Source organism: Ranitomeya variabilis, chromosome 4, assembly GCF_051348905.1.
Source record: "Ranitomeya variabilis isolate aRanVar5 chromosome 4, aRanVar5.hap1, whole genome shotgun sequence".
Taxonomy (NCBI): domain Eukaryota; kingdom Metazoa; phylum Chordata; class Amphibia; order Anura; family Dendrobatidae; genus Ranitomeya; species Ranitomeya variabilis.
This window is the reverse complement of record NC_135235.1, coordinates 567220366-567245095: the sequence shown is the minus strand read 5'-3', so window position 1 is coordinate 567245095 and position 24730 is coordinate 567220366. Positions and strand designations below refer to the sequence as shown.

The 24730-nt window shown below is 46.7% G+C and overlaps 1 protein-coding gene across 2 annotated transcripts in view; it reads left to right on the top strand.

Annotated features, from left to right (window-relative positions):
• The first annotated feature begins 1853 nt into the window (after positions 1 to 1853).
• Positions 1854 to 24730, top strand: part of SYCP2 (synaptonemal complex protein 2) — a 551324-nt gene continuing 528447 nt past the window's right edge. For both annotated transcript variants that reach the window (XM_077252835.1, XM_077252834.1), the window contains exons 1-3: positions 1854 to 2014; positions 21641 to 21675; positions 21756 to 21887. In XM_077252835.1, coding sequence (XP_077108950.1) covers positions 21652 to 21675; positions 21756 to 21887 — 156 coding nt within the window. In that variant the 5' untranslated portion in view covers positions 1854 to 2014; positions 21641 to 21651. The remainder of the gene's footprint in view (positions 2015 to 21640; positions 21676 to 21755; positions 21888 to 24730) is intronic.

Genomic DNA, 24730 nt, shown 5'->3' with positions numbered 1-24730 from the left:
ATTAACGGCGCTGTGGTTTAAGTACCCTTAACTGCCGCCGTTAAAAGGCCTATCGACGGTCGTTAAGGGGTTAATAACGAGTGTCCCACGACGATCTCCCCTATAGAGTGGTCACATCAGCAGATGTGACCGCTCTATAGGGCATCTGATGACACATTGACCGGAGATAACCCTCCCGCATTGTATCATCAGAGTTCACTTTATGGCACTACAGCCGTGAGAAAATTCTCACGCTGTAGTGCCGCAAGTGACTATTATCTACATATATTTCCTGTTCATTCCCCACCTATCAAGCACAGGGATTATAATATACACCCGTTTATATGGGGAATGTGTTCATTCTCCTATTATCTACATATATTCCATGTTCATATAAAGCTCAGGGAATGTAATTTACACCTGTTTATATGGGGAATGTGTTCATTCTCCTATAATCTACTTATATTCCATGTTTATTCCCCACCTATAAAGCTCAGGGAATATAATATACACCCATTTAAATGGGATCTGTGTTGATTTCCTAATTGTCTACATATAAATCATGTTCATTTCATATCCAAGATGCATAAGAAATCTATACTTCTTCATCTCTTTGGACCTATAAGTTATGTTCATTCTTTTACTTTAGTCCTTTTCTTCATTCTTTTTAGTACGTCCCCTAATTTTACTAATGATAGAAGGGTCCGGGCCCTGTGGGATCACACACGTCCCTGATTCTAAGCAGCAATCGTTCTGGTTTCCTAATTCCTAGAGACCTCAATGGAGAAGTGACAACATTATAGCAGAGCCAGTGGCTATCATTGGCTAACAGTGGTCCTATGACCCTCACTCTCCCCACAGGGGGTGAGTCCATTAAGGGTATGTGCACACGTTCAGGATTTCTTGCAGAAATTGCCTGACAAAAACTGGACATTTCTGCCAGAAATTCGCATGCGTTTTTTTTGTGCGTTTTTCCCGGAGCTTTCCCAATGCATTAAATAGCGGGAAACGCGAAAAATCAGCAAAATTAATGAACATGCTGCTTTTTTTTATCGCAATGCGTTTATTTCACGGAAAAAAACGCATCATGTGCACAAAAATTGCGGAATGCATTCTAAATGATAGGATGCATATGTATGCGTTTTTATCACGAAAAATCCTGAACGTGTGCACTTACCCTAAGAGTCCACCTTACAGGCTAAGGCTGCTTTCACACTAGCGTCGGCACAGGACCGTCGCGTTGTGAAAATAATGCCCGATGTGGGCAGCGTAAGCAGTCTTACGACGCTTCCGCTGCCCCATTGTAAGGTCCGGGGAGGAGGGGGCGGAGTTTCGGCTGCGCATGCGCGGTCGCAAAAAAACGTTACATGTAACTTTTTTTGAGACGGTCCGCCAAAACACGACGCAACCGTCGCACGACGGTTGCGACGTGTGTCCATACGTCGCAATGCGTCGCTAATGTAAATCTATGGGGGAAAAACGCATCCTGCGGCAACTTTTCAGGATGCGGTTTTTCTCCTAAACGACGCATTGCGACGTACAGCAAACAACGCTAGTGTTTAAGTAGCCTAAGGGCAGAAGTTTTAACAGGTTGTGAAACTGCAGAGCACACTAATGAAAACACTATGTATGTATTCCAAGGTTTCCATTTATTTCTGTGCAGTTATAACGAGGCAGAGACTACACTGAGGTAAAGTGCCCTTATTCCTAATATAACAGCGCTGTCAGGAAACATGAAGTGCTACAACCGCGGCCGTCACAGGCAGAAGCAACAGTTTACCTCAGCTTTTAAATCGCGGCCGTAATAACTGAAAGAAAACGACGCCTGATTGGCTGGATAAGGCGGAGACCTGTAGCAGGCCACGCCCCCTGACACTGACACTATTTATGACTGCACAATGGCGGGAACCCGCTGCCGTCCTCCCCTGAGGTAATGGTCACGTCCGGCTGTGGCTGAAGAGATAACGTCACACTGGCGGTAATTACCGCAGTACACCGAGAGATCTGCACCGGAGACGGACCGTGTGACTAATAGGTAGGCAGCTCATGAATGGAGAGCCTGTAGACCGTACTAATGGTCGGCTTGTCCTATGTGACCCTAGAGTCCTGCTGTTTCTCTGTCTCTGTGCCTACCAATATGAACTTGGGTGACAATTCACCACAATGGCGGCCAGACCCAACTGTCTCATGATTTCTTCTCAACCCTTTGCTGCTGTGACCGATTTTCTTGAGCACTTTTGTTTTTTTTTCTCCCCTATAACTTTTCTATTTTTTTCAGTGTACACAACTGTTTTGAGGATTTTTTTTTTGTATTCCCGGACAACAAGTTTTTTATTTTTCCGTCCATTTTGCCATGTAATGTAAAAAAAATCCTAATAGCGTGAAATAGTGAAAAAAAGCTCAATTCCACTATTATTTTGGGTCTGTGATTGTTTTTATGCTGTTCGTTGCGCAAAATGATTCTCGGTTCTGTTATGAAATTTTAATGAAAACATTTAGTGTGTGGGGGCAAGCTGCAATTTGGTATCGTGGGGTATGTACGCTGTTTGGATTTCTGACTATATTGGGGGAATGGTGTGGCACTGAAAAGTGTAAATTCTGACGTATTGATTTTTACTGTGTTTACTGCACGAGTTAGGCTACTTTCACACTAGCGTCATGCACTGCACGTCGCTATGCGTAGTTTTGTAGAAAAAACGCATCCTGCAAAAGTGCTTGTAGGATGCGTTTTTTCTCCATTGACTTGCATTAGCGACGCAGTGCGACGCATTGCCACACGTCGCAACCGTTGCCACCAAAAGGCGTTGCATGTAACGTTTTTGGTGCGTCGTGTCCAGCATTTCCGACCGCGCATGCGCGGCTAGAACTCCGCCCCCTCCTCCCCACACCTCACAATGGGGCAGCGGATGCGTTGAAAAACAGCATCCGCTGCCCCGTTGTGCAGCGCTTCCACAGTATGCGTCAGTGCGCCGCAACGTCGCATTGCGACGTGCAGTGCACGACGCTAATGTGAAAGTAGCCTTAGGCTGCTTTCACACATCAATTTTTTGCCGTCAGGCACAATCCGGCGAATTTTGAAAAAAAGGATCCGCAAAAGTTGCCGCCGGATGAGATTGTTTTCTCATAGACTTGTATTAGCGCCGGATTGCGATGGATGGCCTAATGTTTCATCCGTTTTTTGCCGGATCCGTTGAAAATTCGTTTTCCGGCGGCCAGAGAAAACAGACTTAGGAACGTTTTTTCTGTCCATCGAAAAAACGAACAGCGACGGATCCGGCGAAAAACGGTGAAACATGAGGTGAAATGATGGAATCCGGCAACATATTCCTTTTTTTAACCCCTTCCCGACCTGTGACGCCACGTAGGCGTCAAGAAAGTCGGTGCCAATCCGACCTGTGACGCCTATGTGGCGTCATGGAGGGATCGCGTCCCTGCAGATCGGGTGAAAGGGTTAACTCCAATTTCACCTGATCTGCAGGGACTGGGGGAGTGGAACTTCAGCCCAGGGGGGTGGCTTTGCCCCCCACGTGGCTTTGATCGCTCTGATTGGCTGTTGAAAGTGAAACAGCCAATCAGAGCAATTTGTAATATTTCACCAGTCAAACTGCTGATTACAATCCAGCCATGGCCGATGCTGTAATATCATCGGCCATGGCTGGAAACTGCGATCTGCTCCCTTCACCGATCTGCCGCCACTGTCAGTCTTTCCTCCCCTCCATTCTGCGCTCCGCTGCCTTCCTTTCCCCTCCATCCTGTCCGACGCCCCCCCACCCCCTGTCCGATCCCACCCCCCATACCACTGGAGACCCGGTGTCCGTCCGGCATCTAAGATGGGCGCCGCCATCTTCCAAAATGACGGGCGCATTCTCAGTGCAGATTCGTTACAGGTACATTTTGATCACTGTGATAGGTTATATCACGGTGATCAAAATAAAAAGAAATTGTAAATAAAGTCCCCCTTATCACCCCCATAGGTAAGGAAAATAATGAAATAAATAAAATGTATTTATTTATATTTTTCCACTAGGGTTAGTGTTCGAACTAGGGTTAGAACTAGGGTTAGGGGTAGGGTTGCAATTAGGGTTAGAATAAAGGTACCGTTACACTAAACGACTTACCAACGATCACGACCAGCGATGCGATCGTTGGAAAGTCGTTGTGTGGTCGCTGGGGAGCTGTCACACAGACAGCTCTCTCCAGCGACCAACAATCAGGGGAACGACTTCAGCATCGTTGAAACTGTCTTCAACGATGCCGAAGTCCCCCTGCAGCACCCGGGTAACCAGGGTAAACATCGGGTTACTAAGCGCACCGCTGTGCTCTGCTTTACGGCCGGCCGGCGCTGACACATTCAGTGCAGGGAAGCCGCCGGCAGGGGACGTGACAGGCATCAGAAGGTGAGTAGTGTTTTTTTTTACATTTACAATGGTAACCAGGGTAAATATCGGGTTACTAGGCGCGGCCCTGCGCTTAGTAATCCGATATTTACCCTGGTTACAAGTGAACACATCGCTGGATCGGTGTCACACACACCGATCCAGCGATGACAGCGGGTGATCAGCGACGAAATAAAGTTCTGGACTTCTAGCTCCGACCAACGATATCACAGCGGGATCCAGATCGCTGCTGCGTGTCAAACACAACGAGATCGCTATCCAAGACGCTGCAACGTCACGGATCGTTGTCCTCGCTGCAAAGTGTGCAGGTACCTTTAAGCTATGTGCACACGGTGCAGATTCGGCTGTGGATCCGCAGCGGATTGGCCGCTGCGGATTCGTGGCAGTTTTCCATCACGTTTACAGTACCATGTAAACCTATGGAAAACCAAATCTGCTGTGCCTATGGTGCGGAAAATACCGTCCGGAAACGCTGCGTTGTATTTTCCGCAACATGTCAATTCTTTGTGCGGATTCCACAGCGTTTTACACCTGTTCCTCAATAGGAATCCGCAGGTGAAATCCGCACAAAAAACACTGGAAATCCGCCGTAAATCCACAGGTAACGCCCAGTGCGTTTTACCTGCGGATTTTTCAAAAAACGGTGCGGAAAAATCCGCACACGAATCTGCAACGTGGGCACATAGCCTTACTGTTAAGGCTGGAACTAGAGTTAGGGTTGGAATTAGGGTTAGGGTTGGAATTAGGGTTAAGGTTAGGCGTGTGTTGAGGTTAGGGTTAGGCTTGTGGTTAGGGTTATGGTTAGGGTTGGTTGTGTGTTGGGGTTAGGGTTGGGATTAGGGTTAGGGGTGTGTTGGGGTTAGGGTTGTGGTTAGGGGTGTGTTGGGGTTAGGGTTGTGATTACGGTTATGGTTAGAGTTGGGATTAGGGTTAGGGGTGTGTTGAGGTTAGTGTTGGAGTTAGAATTGAGGGGTTTAGGCACATCGGGGGTCTCCAATCACGACATTGCGCCACCATTGATTGCAGCCAATCTTGCATTCAAAAAGTCAAATGGTGCTCCCTCCCTTCCGAGCCCCGACGTGTGCCCAAACAGTGGTTTACCCAAACATATGGGGCATAAGCGTACTCAGGAAAAATTGTACAACAATTTTGGGGGTCTAATTTCTCCTGTTACCCTTGGAAAAATAAAAAAATGGCTACAAAATTATTTTTGTGGGGGTAAAAAAAAGATTATTTATTTTCACGGCTCTGCGTTATAAACTTTTGTGCAGCACTTGGGGGTTCAAGGTGCTCACCACACATCTAGATAAGTTCCTTGGGGGGTCGAGTTTCCAAAATGGGGTCACTTGTGGGGGGTTTCTACTGTTTAGGTACATCAGGGGCTCTGCCAACGCAACGTGATGCCCACAGACCATTCCATCAAAGTCTACATTTCAAAACGTCACTACTTCCTTTCCGAGCCCCAACGTGTGCCCTATCAGTGGTTTACCCCCACATATGGGGTATCAGTGTACTCAGGACAAATTGGACAACAACTATTGGGGTTCAGTTTCTCCTGTTACCCTTGTGAAAATGAAAAATTGCGGGCTAAAAAAATCATTTTTGAGGAAAAAAAATATGTTTTATTTTCACGGCTCTGCGTTATAAACTTTTGTGAAGCACTTGGGGGTTCAAAGTGCTCACCACACATCTAGATAAGTTCCTTGGGGGGTCTAGTTTCCAAAATGGGGTCTCTTGTGGGGGGTTTCTACTTTTTTTAGGCACATCAGGGGCTTTGCAAACGTAACATGACACCCGCAGACCATTCCATCATAGTCTTAATTTAAAAAAGTCACTTCTTCCTTTCCGAGCTCTGCCATGCACCCAAGCAGTGGTTTATCCCCACATATGGGGTATCAGCGTACTCAGGACAGATTGGACAACAACTTTTGGGATCCAATTTCTCCTGTTACCCTTGTAAAAATAAAAAATTGCTGGCTAAAAAATAATTTTTGAGGAAAGAAAAATGATTTTTATTTTCATGGCTCTGCGTTATAAACTTCTGTGAAGCACTTGGGGGTTCAAAGTGCTTACCACACATCTAGATAAGTTCCTTGGGGCTCTAGTTTCCAAAATGGGGTCAATTGTGGGGGGTTTCTACTGTTTAGGCACATCAGGGGCTCTGCAAACATAACATGACGCCCGCAGACCATTCCATCAAAGTCTGCATTCCAAAACATCACTACTTCCCTTCCGAGCTCTGCCATGTGCCCAAATAGTGGTTTACCCCCACATATCGGGTATGAGCGTACTCAGGACAAACTGGACAACAACTTTTGGGGTCCAATTTCTCCTGTTACCCTTGTGAAAATAAAAAATTGTGGGCTAAAAAATAATTTTTGAGGAAAGAAAAATGATTTTTTATTTTCATGGCTCTGCGTTATAAACTTCTGTGAAGCACATGGGGGTTCAAAGTGCTCATCACACATCTAGATGAGTTCCTTGGGGGGGGGGGGGTCTAGTTTCCAAAATTGTGTCACTTGTGGGGGAGTTCAAATGTTTAGGCACACAGGGGCTCTCCAAACGCGACATGGTGACTGCTAACGATTGGAGCTAATTTTTCATTCAAAAAGTCAAATGGCGCTCCTTCCCTTCCGAGCCTTGCCGTGTGCCCAAACAGTGGTTTACCCCCACAAATGAGGTATCGGTGTACTCAGGAGAAATTGCCCAACAAATTTTAGGATCCATTTTATCCTGTTACCCATGTGAAAATGAAAAAATTGAGGCTAAAGGCCCCGTCACACATAGCGATTTACCAACGATCACGACCAGCGATACGACCTGGCCGTGATCGTTGGTAAGTCGCTGTGTGGTCGCTGGGGAGCTGTCACACAGACAACTCTCTCCAGCGACCAACGATCAGGGGAACGACTTCGGCATCGTTGAAACTGTCTTCAACGATGCCGAAGTCCCCCTGCAGCACCCGGGTAACCAGGGTAAACATCGGGTTACTAAGCGCAGGGCCGCGCTTAGTAACCCGATGTTTACCCTGGTTACCAAAAAAAACAAACAGTACATACTCCCCATCTGATGTCCGTCAGGTCCCTTGCCGTCTGCTTCCTGCTCTGACTGAGATCCGGCCGTACAGTGAGAGCAGAGCGCAGCGGTGACGTCACCGCTGTGCTGTACTTTCACTTTCACTTTGCGGCGCTCAGTCAGTGTGGGAAGCAGACGGCAAGGGACCTGACGGACATCAGATGGTGAGTATGTACTGTTTGGTTTTTTTTACATTTACGCTGGTAACCAGGGTTAACATCGGGTTACTAAGCGCGGCCCTGCGCTTAGTAACCCGATGTTTACCCTGGTTACCAGTGAAGACATCGCTGGATCGGTGTCACACACACCGATTCAGCGATGTCAGCGGGACCTCAACGACCAAAAAATGGCCCAGGCCATTCCGACCAGCGATCTCACAGCAGGGGCCGGGTCGCTAGTACGTGTCACACATAGCGAGATCGCTACTGAGGTCGCTGTTGCGTCACAAAACTTGTGACTCAGCAGCGATCTCGCTAGCGATCTCGCTATGTGTGACGGGGCCTTTAAATATTTTTTGTGTGGAAAAAAAAGTACTTTTTTCATTTTTACGGATCAATTTGTGAAGCACCTGGGGGTTGAAAGTGCTCACTATGCATCTAGATAAGTTTCTTGGGGGGTCTAGTTTCCAAAATGGGGTCACTTGTGGGGGAGCTTCAAGCTTTAGGCACACAGGGGCTCTCCAAACGCGACATGGTGTTCGCTAAAGATTGGAGACAATTTTTCATTCAAAAAGTAAAATGGCGCTCCTTCCCTTCCGAGCCCTGTCGTGCACCCAATCAGTGATTCCCCCCCCACACATAGGGTATCGGCGTACTCAGGACAAATTGTACAACAACTTTCGGGGTCCAGTTTATCCTCTTAACTTTGGGAAAATAAAAAAATAGTTGCTAAAAGTTCATTTTTGTGACTAAAAAGTTAAATGTTAATTTTTTCCTTCCATGTTGCTTCTGCTGCTGTGAAGCACCTGAAGGGTTAATAAACTTCTTGAATATGGTTTTGAGCACCTTGAGGGGTGCAGTTTTTAGAATGGTGTCATTTTTGGGTATTTTCAGCCATATAGACCCCTCAAGTGACTTCAAATGTGAGGTGGTCCCTAAAAAAAATGGTTTTGTAAAATTTGTTGAAAAAATGAGAAATCGCTGGTCAAAGTTTAACCCTTATAACTTCATAGCAAAAAAAAATTTTGTTTCCAAAATTATGCTGATGTAAAGTAGACATGTGGGAAATGTTATTTATTAACTATTTTGTGTCACATAACTCTCTGGTTTAACAGAATAAAAATTTGAAAATTGCAAAATTTTCAAAATTTTCGCCAAATTTCCATTTTTTTCACAAATAAACGCAAAAATTATTGACTTAAATTTACCACTAGCATGAAGCTCAATATGTCACGAAAAAACAGTCTCAGAATTGCTAGGATCCGTTGAAGCGTTCTTGAGTTATTACCTCATAAAGGGACACTGGTCAGAATTGCAAAAAACGGCCAGGTCATTAAGGTCAAAATAGGCTTGGTCGTGAAGGGGTTAAACAAATCATGCATTTTCCATTCTGGTCTCTCTCTCTCTCTCTCTCTCTCTCTCTCTCTCTCTCTCTCTCTCTCTCTCTCTCTCTCTCTCTCTCTCTCTCTCTCTCTCTCTCTCTCTCTCTCTCTCTCTCTCTCTCTCTCTCTCTCTCTCTCTCTCCTTTACACATGGAAAGTACTAAATATACTTTAGTTTTTTCTCTCTCTCTCTCTCTCTCTCTCTCTCTCTCTCTCTCTCTCTCTCTCTCTCTCTCTCTCTCTCTCTCTCTCTCTCTCTCTCTCTCTCTCTCTCTCTCTCTCTCTCTCTCTCTCTCTCCTTTACACATGGAAAGTACTAAATATACTTTAGTTTTTTCTTTATTTTTCAAGTAGATAGCCGAGAATTTAATTATTTTTGTGCATGCAGCTAAGATTTTACCGCAGATAGTTGTTAACCACCTGCCTGCTCTGTCAGACTCAGGTGGAAATTTCCCGGCTTCATGTGACCTCACATCAGCAGAGCTGCTTCTTCTTCCCCTCTGCTCTGTCAACTGTTGATGTCATGTTGATTGACAGGCAGCTCCCCGCTATGTTGATTGACAGGCAACTCCCCGCAGTTATGCAGCAGGGAGCCAGCTGTCAATAAGTATTACATCGGCATTGATAGCCAACCAACAGAGCAGAGCGAAACAGAAGAAGCTGTTCTGTTGACATGATGTCACTGTTGATGTAAGGGTATGTGCACACGTTGCAGATTTGCCTGTGGAATTTTCTGTGCAGATTCTGCATCTCTTGGCAAAAAATGCTGGTAAAAATTTGTTGATGTAAGGGTATGTGCACACGTTGCAGATTTGCCTGTGGAATTTTCTGTGCAGATTCTGCATCTCTTGGCAAAAAATGCTTGTAAAAATTTGCGCGTTTTTGATGCGGATTTGTATGCGTTTTTGTAACCTAAATAAAGATATATTATTAAAAAAAAGAATTGTGATGTCATTTCTTTGTCCAACCTCTTATTTTACATACTCCATTGAAGTATGTTTACACACACACACACATCAGACATAGGCTGGCGTCACACTCAGCGTAAGACAATACGGTCCGTTTTTTACAGCCGTAATACGGAGAAATGTTCCCAAAATAGTGATCCATATGTTATCCGTAGGCAGGGTGTGTCAGCGTATTTTGCGCCTGGCATCTTCCGTATGGCATCCGTACTGCGATATTTTCTCGCAGGCTTGCAAAACCGACATCTAATGGATTTATGTGCTCAAATGTTCGTTAAAACATATATACAGTGTGTATATATATATATATATATATATATATATATATATATATATATATATATATATATATATATATATATATATATATATATATAATTGAGACACACATATATATATATATATATTCTGTATTTATATTTAATTCAGCGCGATATATTTGAAAAGCCGGTAATTTAATTGCCGGCTTTTCAATTCTCCTTCCCAAACCCGACAGGATATGAGACATGGTTTACATACAGTAAACCATCTCATATCCCCTTTTTTTTTGCATATTCCACACTACTAATGTTAGTAGTGTGTATGTGCAAAATTTGGGTGCTGTAGCTGCTAAAATAAAGGGTGAAATGGCAGAAAAAATTGGCGTGGGCTCCCGCGCAATTTTCTCCGCCAGAGTGGTAAAGGCAGTGTAGCGGTGGGATATGGGGTAATGAAGGGTTAATGTCACCTTGCTATTGTAAGGTGACATTAAGCCAGATTAATAATAGAGAGGCGTCCTATGGGAGGTGGAGCCGCATATTCATGACTGTAATCGGCGGCCCCACGTGACCGCTCATACAGTAGAAGGTGCGGCCAGGACAGGAAGCAGCGTCAGCGAGGGAGCCGGGTGAGTATTTTAATAACAGCGGGCGGGCGCACAGGGGGTGGGGACATGGATCTTTATGTTAAGAACAAGAAACAAACAAAAAAAAGGATTATTCATATCTTCTCTACAGCAAACGCTGCTGTAGAGAAGATATGAATGGCGGCTTCAGCACCACGTGGGGGGGGGGGGCAGCGCTTATCTCTAGCGCTGTCTCCTGCACGGTGCGTGTGGTACCCAGTCGGCACACGGGCGGCACACGTGTGCCGCCCGTGTGCCACACTGATGTGCCACAGAAACGCACAGGCACACTGACACGGATAATTCCGGTACCGATTTTTCCGGTACCGGAATTATCTGGACGTGTGGGACTGCCCTGAAAGGGTTTAGAGAAAGTGGCAGAGATGGAAGGAGTACTTAAGAGGATTGCGAACGTAGTTACTGATGTGATTTTTGAGACAAATCGGCTGGATATAATGGTTCGAGAGAAGGAGGCGGCAGCAGCAAGAGGATGCTTCAACCTCGACGTCGCAGACTATAGATTCATCCCATTAACGCACTGCGGATGACCCAGGGCGTCTATTCTACTCTGTACATGGAATTGCGTCAGAACCCGGATAATTTTTTTTTTATTACGTTCGGATGAGGCAGGAGCATTTTGATTTGTTGCTGGAACAAGTTGGGGATGTCATCCAAAGGCTGGACACACGCATGAGGTTTTCCATTTCACCGGCGGAGCGGCTGATAGTGACCCTGCGGTAAGCTTATTTTTTTATTTTTTTTTTTTAATCATTGTTCATATTTAATGCCATGTAAACATGTTTTAACCTATGGAAAACCACATCAGCAGTGAACATGCTGCAGAAAATACTGCGCTGAAACACAGCGTTGCATTTTCTGCAGCATGTTATTTTTATTGTTTGGGGCCATTCCACATTTTTTAACACCTGCTGCACAGATGTAAAAATGCTGTTTTTAATGAGCACTACAAGAGAACTAAAACTTCCACAGTGCCATTTATCGAAACTTTTAAAAAAATAAATAAATGCAATATTTGTGTACATTGCTTAAAAATGTTATGTGGGTCTTTGCAATTTTTACTAACATTTTTATTTGTTTTTCACAGATTCCTGGCTACAGGAGAATCCCTAACTTCCCTACATTACTAGTTCCGCCTTGGAATATCAACTATTTCCGGAATTGTGAAAGTTACTTGCCTGGCTATATGGGATACCTTGCACACGGAGTACATTCCACAACCAACAAAGGACATCTGGCTTTCAAGTGCAGAACTGTTTGAGAAACTGTGCCATTTCCCAAATTGCTTGGGTGCCGTAGATGGCAAACACATCCGTATTGCAAAACCGGCAGGATCAGGCTCAGAGTACTTCAACTACAAGAAGTACTTTTCAGTAGTACTCATGGCCATTGCAGATGCCAACTGTAAATTTAAATTTCTGGCTGTGGACATTGGAGCCTATGGCCGGTCCAACGACTCCCAAGTCTTCAAAACTTCACCGATGGACCGTTGTTAGTATGGAGACACGTATGATTTTCCACCAGCAAGAGCACTCCCGGGAACAACTGGACCACATATGCCATATGTCTGTGTGGGTGATGAGGCCTTCCAGTTGTCCCCACATCTACTAAAACCGTATGCAAGCAGAGACTTGACCCGAACAAAAAGAGTTTTCAATTACCGCTTAACAAGAGCAAGAAGAGTGGTGGAGTGTGCATTTGGCATTCTCACTGCAAAGTGGCGCGTGCTGCTCACCGCCATAAGACTGCACACACAAACAGTGGATGAGGTTGTGAAGGCCTGTGTGGTCCTGCATAACTATGTACTTTCCAAGGAGCCTGTTTCCGTGGATGATGAGGACTTGAAGACCACCCTGTGGGATTACCACAGCAGCTCTGTACGTTCCGCCGGTTCTGTTTCCAGAATGAGGGACCACTTTGCAGAGTATTTTGTGTCACCTGTAGGCAGAGTGCCATGGCAAGAGAACATTGTGTGATATCTTTCTTTCATTTCTTGGTGATTTATGTTTCTGTACAAAGTTTTTTTATTGACACCAACTTTTAATAATTAGTTTCCAAAAGTTTGGTATATTTTGGGTAATAAACCAAATGTTATACCTTCTAACTTGTGGTGTGTAATTTTTTTTACATTTAGTTAGCATAATTAAATGAAGGCACTTCACAAAAAAATTGTTTTTAAACCAAACCAAATTTTATTTTACATATTACAATATAATAAACTTTTGTCATACTATTTATTTTTTTTTTTTTTAATTTTTTGGTAAACCTTTTTTTTCTTTGGTAAACCTTTTTTTTGGCAAACCTTTTTTTTTTTGGTAAACTTTTTTTTGGTAACTTTATTTGTAAACTTTTTTTTGTTTGGTTACACCTTTTTTTAAAATAAAAATATAACACCACATAGCTCCTTTCCGGACCCCTCTGTCGCTGCCGCCACGAACCTAATGGTGGTCTAGAGGTGGCAGGATCAGAGGGGTGTGGTAAAGGGAATGCTAAGGCTGGCCTCACACTAGCGAGTTTTACGGACGTATGAGCGCATAAACTACGTCCGTAAAATACGCATTACACACGGCCCAATGATTCTCTATGGCCCAGCTCCTATCTGCCGTATATAATACGCATCCGTAATATACGGTCTTGTACGGCCGTAGAAAATCGCAGCATGCTGCGTTTGTCACCGTATTGCGCAAAAAAATCGCCAATGAAAGTCTATGGGGGCGAGAAAAATACGGATTCCACACGGACCAGCAGTGTGACTTGCGAGAAATACTCAGCGGTGTTAGTGAAAAGCCGGTAATTCAATTGCCGGCTTTTCATTTCTCCTTCACAAACCCAACAGGATATGAGACATGGTTTACATACAGTAAACCATCTCATATCCCTTTTTTTTTTGTATATTCCACACTACTAATGTTAGTAGTGTGTATGTGCAAAATTTGGGCGCTGTAGCTGCTAAAATAAAGGGTTAAATGTCGGAAAAAATTGGCGTGGGCTCCCGCGCAATTTTCTCCGCCAGAGTGGTAAAGCCAGTGACTGAGGGCAGATATTAATAGCCTAGAGAGGGTCCATGGTTATTGGCCCCCCCTGTCTACAAACATCTGCCCCCAGCCACCCCAGAAAAGGCACATCTGAAAGATGCGCCTATTCTGGCACTTGGCCACTCTCTTCCCACTCCCGTGTAGCGGTGGGATATGGGGTAATGAAGGGTTAATGTCACCTTGCTATTGTACGGTGACATTAAGCCAGATTAATAATGGAGAGGCGTCAATTATGACACCTATCCATTACTAATCCAATTGTATGAAAGGGTTAAAGAAAACCACACATTATTAAAAAGCTTGAAAAAGGATTGGAAAATCCGAAACGTTGCCACGCCGTTCAGGCATTAAAAAGACCCACTTTTTTGTTACTTTTTTGTGCTGTTTTCCTTTTTTTCTCATATTGCTGGAGCCGCTGGAATACTGGCTTGGAGAGCTTTGCACTACAAGTGTGGTAATATGATGCTGTTCTAATTTCTTCAAATATATATATATATATATATATATATATATATATATATATATATATATATATATATATATATATATATATATATATATATATATGTATATATGTATATATATGTGTGTGTGTATGTATATGTATATATATATATATATATATATATATATATATATATATATATATATATATATATATATAATATGTTTTAACGAACATTTGAGCACATAAATCCATTAGATGTCGGTTTTGCAAGCCTGCGAGAAAATATCGCAGTACGGATGCCATACGGATTACATACGGAGGATGCCATGCGCAAAATACGCTGACACACCCTGCCTACGGATGACATACGGATCACTATTTTGGGGACTTTTCTGCGTATTACGGCCGTAAAATACGGACCGTATTTACATACGCTGAGTGTGAGGCCGGCCTAAGGCTACTTTCACACTAGCGTCGTACTGCGACGGGCCGACGTACCTATGCTAGCGTTGTTTGCGCTGCACAACGGGTGCAGCGGATGCTGATTTTCAGCGCATTCGCTGCCCCATTGTGAGGTGCGGGGAGGAGGGGGCGGAGTTCCGGCTGCGCATGCGTGGTCGGAAAAGACGTTCTCGACGCAGCAAAAAACGTTGCAAGCAACGTTTTTTGCTGCCAACGGTCTGTCACAACACGACGCAACCGTCGCATGACGGTTGCGACGTGTGTCAATGCGCCGCAATGCGTCGCTAATGTTAGTCAATGGGGAAAAAACGCATCCTGCAGACAACTTTGCAGGATGCGTTTTTTCTTCAAAACTACGCATTGCGACGTATTGCAAAAAACGCTAGTGTGAAAATACTCTTAGTCTTGATGATCTGTTTTGTGTCTGGTGCACTGTGATGTGTGAAGCAACTGTTTCGCCACAACTTACACTCTGTGCGCCCACTCCTGGCATTTCTCCACCCATCTCGTCCCCTTCTGAGAGGCCCTCGGCTGCTTCAGCTTCCTGTGAAAACATAATTAATGCATATGGTGATTAACAGAAATTTTAACTATAACAGTTAAAAAAAATTTAAATTTTTTTTTAACTGACCGCTACACGCTGTCGCTCTGGAGGAGGGCTCTCAGAAGACGACATTCTTGCTGTGGTCCCTGGTGGCTCTGTAAGTAAAAAGACACTTGTAATCTGCTATACACATTGAATTGGCAGATTTAGGGTCTTCAAAACTTACCTCTGGAAATTGGCTTGCTGTGTGTGCACGGTCGTGGTGGTCCCTGTTGGCTTGCAAAGGTGGCTGTGGTCCCTGGTGGCTCTGTAAGTAAAAAGACACTTGTAATCTACTATACACATTGAATTGGCAGATTTAGGGTCTTCAAAACTTACCTCTGGAAATTGGCTTGCTGTGTGTGCACGGTCGTGGTGGTCCCTGGTGGTTTGCAAAGGTGGCTGTGGTCCCTGGTGGCTCTGTAAGTATAAAAAAGTTATAGTTAGACCCCCTCCCCAAACTCATCTAAAAGATTTAATAACCACCCTGCTCAAATTATGTGAGCAATGTTCATGCAGGCCAACACCAACAGTTTTGAGAAACAAACCCAAAAACAAATAGACCCAAGGCACAACAGTCTGAGCTGGATTACCTACTTCAATAGTATGTGCAAGCTGTAAAACCTTTTCCACCCACCCAAAAAAAGAAACAAAAGAAAAAACATGCAAAATTGAAAGGCCTAAACACCATGTGAAAATTTATTGAAAACATATGTGATTTTAAAATATCCCTTTAAAAATTACTAAAAAACAAAAACACCTTTTAAAATTTTTCAATTACCTTTTTTATTAAAAAATAAACCCTCAACCAACTCTGTATTGCATGTGTGGCCATTTGTACATACACCAGTTTTAAATTTATCTTTGTGAAATGATACTACGGACATTTATATAAAACATTTTATTAATTCTTTTTTAATTTCCTTTTTTTTTTACCATCACAATTAGGAGCTAAAATGCTCTTTATTTTAAATACAAGTACATCAACTGGAAATGGTTTCAACAGTAAAACAAAAAAAAAAATTGAAAGAAAAAAACACACACGCAAGACACACGCTCACACACTGAAACCACATGCTGCACAGACCACAATTCTTGGTAAATACATCACATAAAAAAAAAAATGCCCTGGCACTCACCCAGTTGCATGGACACATGCACCTGCAATCACCCAGACGCACGCACGCACGCACGCACGCACACATGCATGAAAGCACACGCACAAAAGCACACAGGCGCAGGCATATCACAAAAGCACACAGCCGTACGCAAACACACACAGATGCACACACACACAAAAGCACACAGGCTTATGTAAACACACACAGATGCACAAAAGCACGCAGGCAGACCAACACACAAAGACGCACACAGACACGCACACACACACACGCAAAAGTGGCAGGACTCCCGCTGTCTGGATGCTGGCAGGCCTCAGGCTGGAGCTGGACGCTGGCTGGCTTCACAGTGGCAGGCCTCAGGCTGGAGCTGGACTCTGGCAGGACGCTGGCTGGTGCAGGATGATGGCAGGCCTCTGGCTGTATTCAGGTTTAGCTCTGGCTGTATTCAATACGTCATACAGACACAAACACATGCACACGCACACACAGACATGCACACAGACGCACACAAAAATGGCAGTACTCACACTGGCTGGAAGGCTGCAGCTTGATGCAATCTTCTGGCAGTACAGTCAGGCCTCTGGCTGCCTAGGTTCTATAGCTGGCATGCGTCTGGACGCTGGCTGGCTGGCTGGACAGATGCTGGCAGGCTGGACAGATGCTGGCAGGCTGGACAGATGCTGGCAGGCTGGGCAGATGCTGGCAGGCTGGGCAGATGCTGGCAGGCTGGGCAGATGCTGGCTGCTGTCTGTCTTCAGACTGGCTGGCTTGCTGTCTTCAGGCTGGCAGGAGTCTCGCTGGCACATTTGGGGTTGAAGCCCCAGGCCAGGTTTATATAGATTTGGGGGTGTCTGGCCAATTGGCAACAAAATCCTGATTCTGAGCATTCAGTGTAAAAAAAACGTATTGCAGCGCTGCATTCCGTCATATGACGTGTTCCGACGGATCCTGCGCCCATAGGCTTACGTTCTAGTCAACGACACATGCCGCAGGATGCGTCGCAACACGTTTTCCAGACGCAGACAAAAAACGTTACAATCAACGTTTTTTCCAGACGACGTGTCGCCAAATTCCGACGCATCCGTCGCACAACGCGTGACAATCCGTCGCGATGCGTCGCCAATACAAGTCTATGGGAAACAGATCCGGCCGTACAGTGAGAACAGAGTGCAGCGGTGACGTCACCGCTGTGATCTGCTCTCACTTTCCGGCCGGCATACAGTCAGAGCGGGAAGCGGACGGCAAGGGACCGGACGGACATCAGATGGTGAGCATGTACGGTTTTTTTTTTTTTACTTTTACGCTGGTAACCACGGTAAACATCGGGTTACTAAGCGCGGCCCTGCGCTTAGTTACCCGATGTTTACCCTGGTTACCAGCGAACGCATCGCTGGATCGCTGTCACACACAACGATCCAGCGATGTCAGCGGGTGATCAAGCGACGAAAGAAAGTTCCAAACGATCTGCTACGACGTACGATTCTCAGCAGGATCCCTGATCGCTGCTGCGTGTCAGACACTGCGATATCGTAACGATATCGCTAGAACGTCACGAATCGTACCGTCGTAGCGATCAAAATTGCACTGTGTGACGGTACCCTAAAGCAGATAATGACAACATTCAATAGCGCTAACGCAGGTGGTAAATAAGCTTAAAATGAAGTTAATAACAATAGTGTGGTGATGTGTTGGGTCGGGATTATGTGTGGTGATGTGGTGGGGGGTGGGATTGTGTGGTAATGGGGTGGGGGGGCTGGATTATGTGTGGTAATGGGGTGGGGGGGCGGTATTATGTGTGATAATGGGGTGGGGGGCGGTATTATGTGTGATAATGGGGTGGGGGGCGGGATTATGTGTGATGGAGTGGGGGGCAGGATTATGTGCGGTAGTGTGGTGGGGGGCTGGATTGTGTGTGGTAATGTGGTGGGGGCGGGATTATCTGTGGTAATGTGGGGGGCAGGATTATGTGTGGTAATGTGGGGGGGCGGTATTGTGTGTGGTAATGTGGGGGGCGGGATTATCTGTGGTAATGTGGTGGGCGGGATTATGTGTGGTAATGTGGTGGGGGCGGGATTATGTGGTAATGGTGTGGGGGGTACTATGTGTGGTGATGTATTGAGGGGGGGGTGGGATTATGTGTGGTGATGTGGTGGGGGGGCGGGATTATGTGTGGTAATGTGGTGGGGGGCGGGATTATGTGTGGTAATGTGGGGGGCGGGATTATGTGTGGTAATGTGGTGGGGGCGGGAATATGTGTGGTAATGTGGTGGGGGGGCGGGATTATGTGTGGTAATGTGGTGGGGGGGCGGGATTATGTGTGGTAATGTGGTGGGGGGATTATGTGTGGTAATGTGCTGGGGGGCGGGATTATGTGTGGTAATGTGGTGGGGGGATTATGTGTGGTAATGTGCTGGGGGGCGGGATTATCTGTGGTAATGTGGTGGGGTGGCGGGATTATGTGTGGTGATGTGGTGGGGGGGTGGGATTATGTGTGGTGATGTGGTGGGGGGCGGGATTATGTGTGGTAATGTGGTGGGGGGCGGGATTTTGTGTGGTAATGTGTTGGGGGGGCGGGATTGTGTGGTGATGTGTTGGGGGGCGGGATTGTGTGGTGATGTGTTGGGGGGCGGAATTATGTGTGGTGATGTGGGGGGTGGGATTTGTGGGGGGCGGGATTGTGTGTGGTGATGTGGTGGGGGGGCAGGATTATGTGTGGTAATGTGGGGGCGGGATTGTGTGTGGTAATGGGATGGGGGAATGTGTGGTGATGTAGTGGGGGGCGGGAGCTACTGTGCAGGGGGCGGGATTAGCGAGTAATCCCGATGCCTCTTGTATATATATATATATATATATATATATATATATATATATGACTAAGGGCGCTATCTTGCGCCAGAAACACGAAAGGTTTCTTTTAATGTTATTTAGTACTAGCTATTGAACCCGTTCTACGTCCGGGTGGCGAGCATTTATATTGGTATATGATCTCCATCCTGGTATGTGCTGCTCCCATCTTGCTTTCCCATCCTGTCATGTGCTGCTCCATCCTGCATCCCCATCCTGTCATGTGCTCCCATCCTGCGCCCCGATCCTGTCATGTGCTGCTCCATCCTGCATCCCCATCCTGTCATGTGCTGTTCCATCCTGCGCCCCCATCCTATCATGTGCTGCTCCATCCTGCGTCCCCAGTCCCCATCCTGTCATATGCTGTTCCATCCTGCGCCCCCATCCTATCATGTGCTGCTCCATCCTACGTCCCCATCCTGTCATGTGCTCCCATCCTGCGCGCTGAGTGCGGGCGGCTGTGCTGAGTGCGGGCGGCTGTGCTGAGTGCGGGCGGCTGTGCTGAGTGCGGGCGGCTGTGCTGAGTGCGGGCGGCTGTGCTGAGTGCGGGCGGCTGTGCTGAGTGCGGGCGGCTGTGCTGAGTGCGGGCGGCTGTGCTGAGTGCGGGCGGCTGTGCTGAGTGCGGGCGGCTGTGCTGAGTGCGGGCGGCTGTGCTGAGTGCGGGCGGCTGTGCTGAGTGCGGGCGGCTGTGCTGAGTGCGGGCGGCTGTGCTGAGTGCGGGCGGCTGTGCTGAGTGCGGGCGGCTGTGGTGAGTGCGGGCGGCTGTGGTGAGTGCGGGCGGCTGTGCGTGGCGGTGGTGAGTGCGGGCGGCTGTGCGTGGCGGTGGTGAGTGCGGGCGGCTGTGCGTGGCGGTGGTGAGTGCGGGCGGCTGTGCGTGGCGGTGCTGTGCTTGGCGGTGCTGAGTGCGGGCGGCTGTGCGTAGCGGTGGTGAGTGCGGGCGGCTGTGCTGGGCGCCGAGTGCTGGTGGCCTGAGCAGGCTGGGACACCGGCGCGCTGGGGGGGTCAGGTGCCGGAGTCGCCGCTAGCTCAGGCCCCCGGCACTTGCAATATTTACCTGTCCCCCGTTCCACTGCTGCGCACCGCTCCATCTTCCGGGTTCTCTGCCTGTGACTGTTCAGTCAGAGGGCGGCGCGCATTAAGCGCGTCATCGCGCCCTCTGAACCGTTCAGTTCAGAGGGCGCGATGACGCGTTAATGCGCGCCGCCCTCTGACTGAACAGTCGCAGGCGGAGGATGGAGCAGTGCGCATCACTGGAACGGGGACAAGTAAATATAGCATACTCACCCTACTGGCACGTCCCTGCTTCTCCGTTGGAGATCGCGGTGTGCGTTCAGTGCTTACGCACACCGCGATCTCCTGGGAGCGGCCCTCTGTGGGGTCCAGACTGCGCCGGCGCTTGCGCAGTCTATAAAGGCTTCGGACAGAGTGACGCTCCCAGCGTTATATTAGATGAATGAAATAAACATCACAGATTTTACCAGGATAGGTGTGCCGGACTAAATCCTTTGTTTCCTCGTTGTAGCTGCCTTCACCAGCTGGATCGGCAACCTCAGGGGTGATTTCCAACAACCCCGAACATCTCCACCTTCTACGGCTGCAGCTCCCATGTCTCTCTCCTCTCCACTTGTAGAACAGTCATATCAGCTGATGCGACTGCTCAACTCCGGCAGCCAGCAACACACTGACAGGAGCGTGTAATCACTACTTTAGTGTGTAGCACTGAGCTGCGATGAGAAAGTTCATCAGCTGATGAGCCCCTGTGATCTCATGGCACCGCTGCATGAGAACGCTCTGTGCTTCTTTACTAGCTTGTATACATAAGCAATAACGGAAACAGATTGATCAATTTTGTTGAGACCCATGGTCAGGAGTGGCGGTGTTTTTGAAACAAAGCAGCCATGTTGGACAACCCCTGTAACTTTCCTTCTCCTTGGCTACATTTTTATTTTTTTTTTAATCCTGGAAATTCCTACTTGCTTTCCCTCTTGCATAACATTGGAAAACTCTATGGCTATGTGGACACGTTGTGTTTTTTTTTTAGTTTTTTTGCTGTAAAAACGCTTAAAATATGCTTACAAAACGCTTCGCATTATTTCTAATGGAATTCCGCATTGTTGTGCACATAATGCATGTTCATTAATTTTGCGGAATTTCCGGAAAAAAACGCAAAAAGAGTCAGGTTTTGCGCAGGAAAATTCTGCAGACATTCTGCAACGTGTGCACATAGCCTAAAACATAAAAATACATATTTCTATTTACAATATAATTTCCTAATTATTATTTTTTACAGATTGTATCACAATGCCTGTTAAAGAAGAACTGAAGGTATAGTACAACAAGAGATTGTTGAAAGCTGGGAATAGTTAGCACCTACAAGTGGTAATGGGATATTCTTTGTTCTTTAGTTAGAAGCAAACATTGACCATGCTTTAAGAAGACATGAGTTTCGTTTCCTTGAAGACCTTCTACAAAAAGAGCCCATTCCTCAAAAATGCAGCAAGGAGTTGCTTCTGAAACTTGACCAGCTGGTTTCCAGGGTATCTGCACTGTACTTTTGTGTATTTTGGATTACATTTTTCTAAGATATTATAGTGTATTATGTGTTATTAAAGAGGTTGTGTGGGTCATCAATATGAGATTGGTAGGGAACTGACACCCGTCACCACCACCAATCATCTTAAATTACCATCACCAATCATCTTAAATTCACTCTGGCAGTGACCAAATATATGCTATGTACGGTGGATGAAAGATAAACAGCAGTACTCAGCAGGGACCACAATGTACTGAGCTGCTTTATTCTGTCCAGTACATCGCTCATGTCCTGCTGCTGCCACCAGAACAAATTTTAGCTGATCGATGTGGATGTCAGGTGTCACATTCCTACCGGTTTCATATTGTGCCCTGGACAACCCTCTCGAATGGTTTATCTGTGAAAAATTTTGTTTAAACAGGTTGTCTCATGAAGAAAACCACTACTAAAGCATATGAACATCTTAGGCTACTTTCACACTAGCGTCATACGACGCACGTCGCAATGCGACGTTGCGACGTACCAACGCAAACTGTGATTAGAAAACACAACGGTGGCAGCGGATGCAGTTTTACAACGCATCCGCTGCCCCATTGTGATGTCCGGGGATGCGGGGGCGGAGTTCCGGCCGCACATGCGCGGTCGGAAATGGCGGACACGACGCACCAAAAAACGTTACATGTAACTTTTTTTGTGCCGACGGTCCCACGCAACACCACGCAACCGTCGCACGACAGTTACGACGTGTGGCAATGCGTCGCTAATGCAAGTCTATGGAGAAAAAACGCATCCTGCAAGCAATTTTGCAAGATGCGTTTTTTCTACAAAACGACGCATTGCGACATGCAGTGCACGACGCTAGTGTGAAAGTAGCCTTAGAGAGAAGTCACTTTCTGGCTGAATCCAGTCTTGTAGGATATCCATGTATCTGATTAGACACTATCCAGTGCCATGGAAACTGAGTTGGTTTGATCAGCTGATCGCTTTGGGAGCTGCAGTTTGAAAGACTTGATTAAATGAGTCAAAGTTCAGATAGAGAAGTACTTGGCTACTGTCTTTCTGAAACTGCACCACAACTATCCACGGGTCGTGTGTTGTATTGCTGCATTGTTTGTCCAATCATGTTCACCCCTTTAATTTATTTTGTGCATAGATTCAACAGCTCAAAACCTCAGAAAAACAATGATTTGCCATACCAGAGATTATATGGTCACTTTTCAAATGAATAAATACATGGCCATGATGATTTGTCCGATGCAGAATATGCTCTTCACAGGGCTGTGGAGTTGGATTCCAATCCAGTGGAGTCATTACTAGTAGTACCAATTCCAGCTTTAAAACAAAATATCTGTTGTTACTATATTGTACATTTCCAATGTTAATAACAGATTGTATAATTCATTAATTATCACTAATAGTTGGATATTTAGCAGAGTCTGGAAACATAGAGGAGCCTGAGTCACATTCGTGGCTCTTTAGTATCTCACTGGCCAAATTCAGATGTCTTTATATTGTCCACGACTTCATGACTAGCTACAAGTCTCCTGATCCAAACAGAACAGTCTCATATATGACTATGAGGCTGTTAACTTCAGGTCAGGAGATCAGTGGCCAGTCTGCTTATTAGGCCATGTTCACACGTTGCTGTTTTTACTGCGGATCCGCAGCAGTTTTCCATGCGGTGTACAGTACCGTAGTATGTACAGTAGTATGTAAACCTATAGAAAATAAAAATCGCTGTGCACATGCTGCGGAAAAAAACGCGCGGAAACGCAGCGGTTTATTTTCCGCAGCATCTCCATTCTTTGTGCGGATTCCGCAGCGGTTTTACACCTGCTCCATATTAGAAAACTGCAGGTGTAAAACCGCAGTAGAATCCGCACAAAAATTGCGGTAAATCCGCGATAAATCTGCAGGAAAAACGCACTGTTTTCTCTGTCGCCCATGACGGCACCACGGAGAGGGGATCCGCCCACCAAGGACAGGAAACCTACAGATAAAAAGGCGGTACCACTCTCCCGCATCAGTTGGTTTCCTGTCCTTGATGGGAGACCTACAGACTTACCAGAAGAAGATCGTCGTGGGATTCCGGGGCCAATCAGTCCGACTCAGGCAGCGGGGGTCCCCATGCCTCGGCTGGTGTGGTGACCCGAGGCGCCACCGCTGGGGCTAGTGGGCCTCTACGGTGTGCGGGGGAGGTGACATGGAGTTCGCGGTCACCTCCCCAGGTAAGATGCAGCAGCGGCAACATCCAGGGGAGTCCCTCTGTGGTTGCGGGAGGAGCGGCGCGGCTCTCCCTTTGAAAGCGTCAGCCTGCACACTGCATAGCCGCCCGGCGTGCAGGGACCGCGCGTTAAGAAGGCTGCAGGAGCAGAGACCGGGAGCTCCGGTGGGCAGCGTCTCATTCGTGCCATGCGCGGCGCCATCTTGGGCCAACTGCGCGAGCGCAGGATTTGGGAGACGATAACGTCCCTCTGCGCGGGTGCCGGCGGACGGCGCTTCTGCGCAGGCGCCGGCGGACGGCGCTTCTGCACAGGCGAGGGCAGGCGCGGGCGCCGGAAGAGGTGCTTCTGCGCAGGCGCAGATTCGAATTAAGCGGCGGGAATCGCTGCCGCATAAAAAGCAAGCTGCTCCAGCCATTTGTGGGCAAAAAATAGCCGCAGCACAAGCCGCAGCACGAGCCTCAGTGCGAGCCGCAGCACCAGCCACAGCACCAGCCGCAGCAATAGCCACAGCGCCAGCCGCAGCACAAGCCGCAGCGCCAGCCGCAGCATTAGCCGGCCGCAGTACAAGCCACAGCCTAACAGCAGCCTACGTAAGGCACAGCCTACAGTCAACTATGAGCGA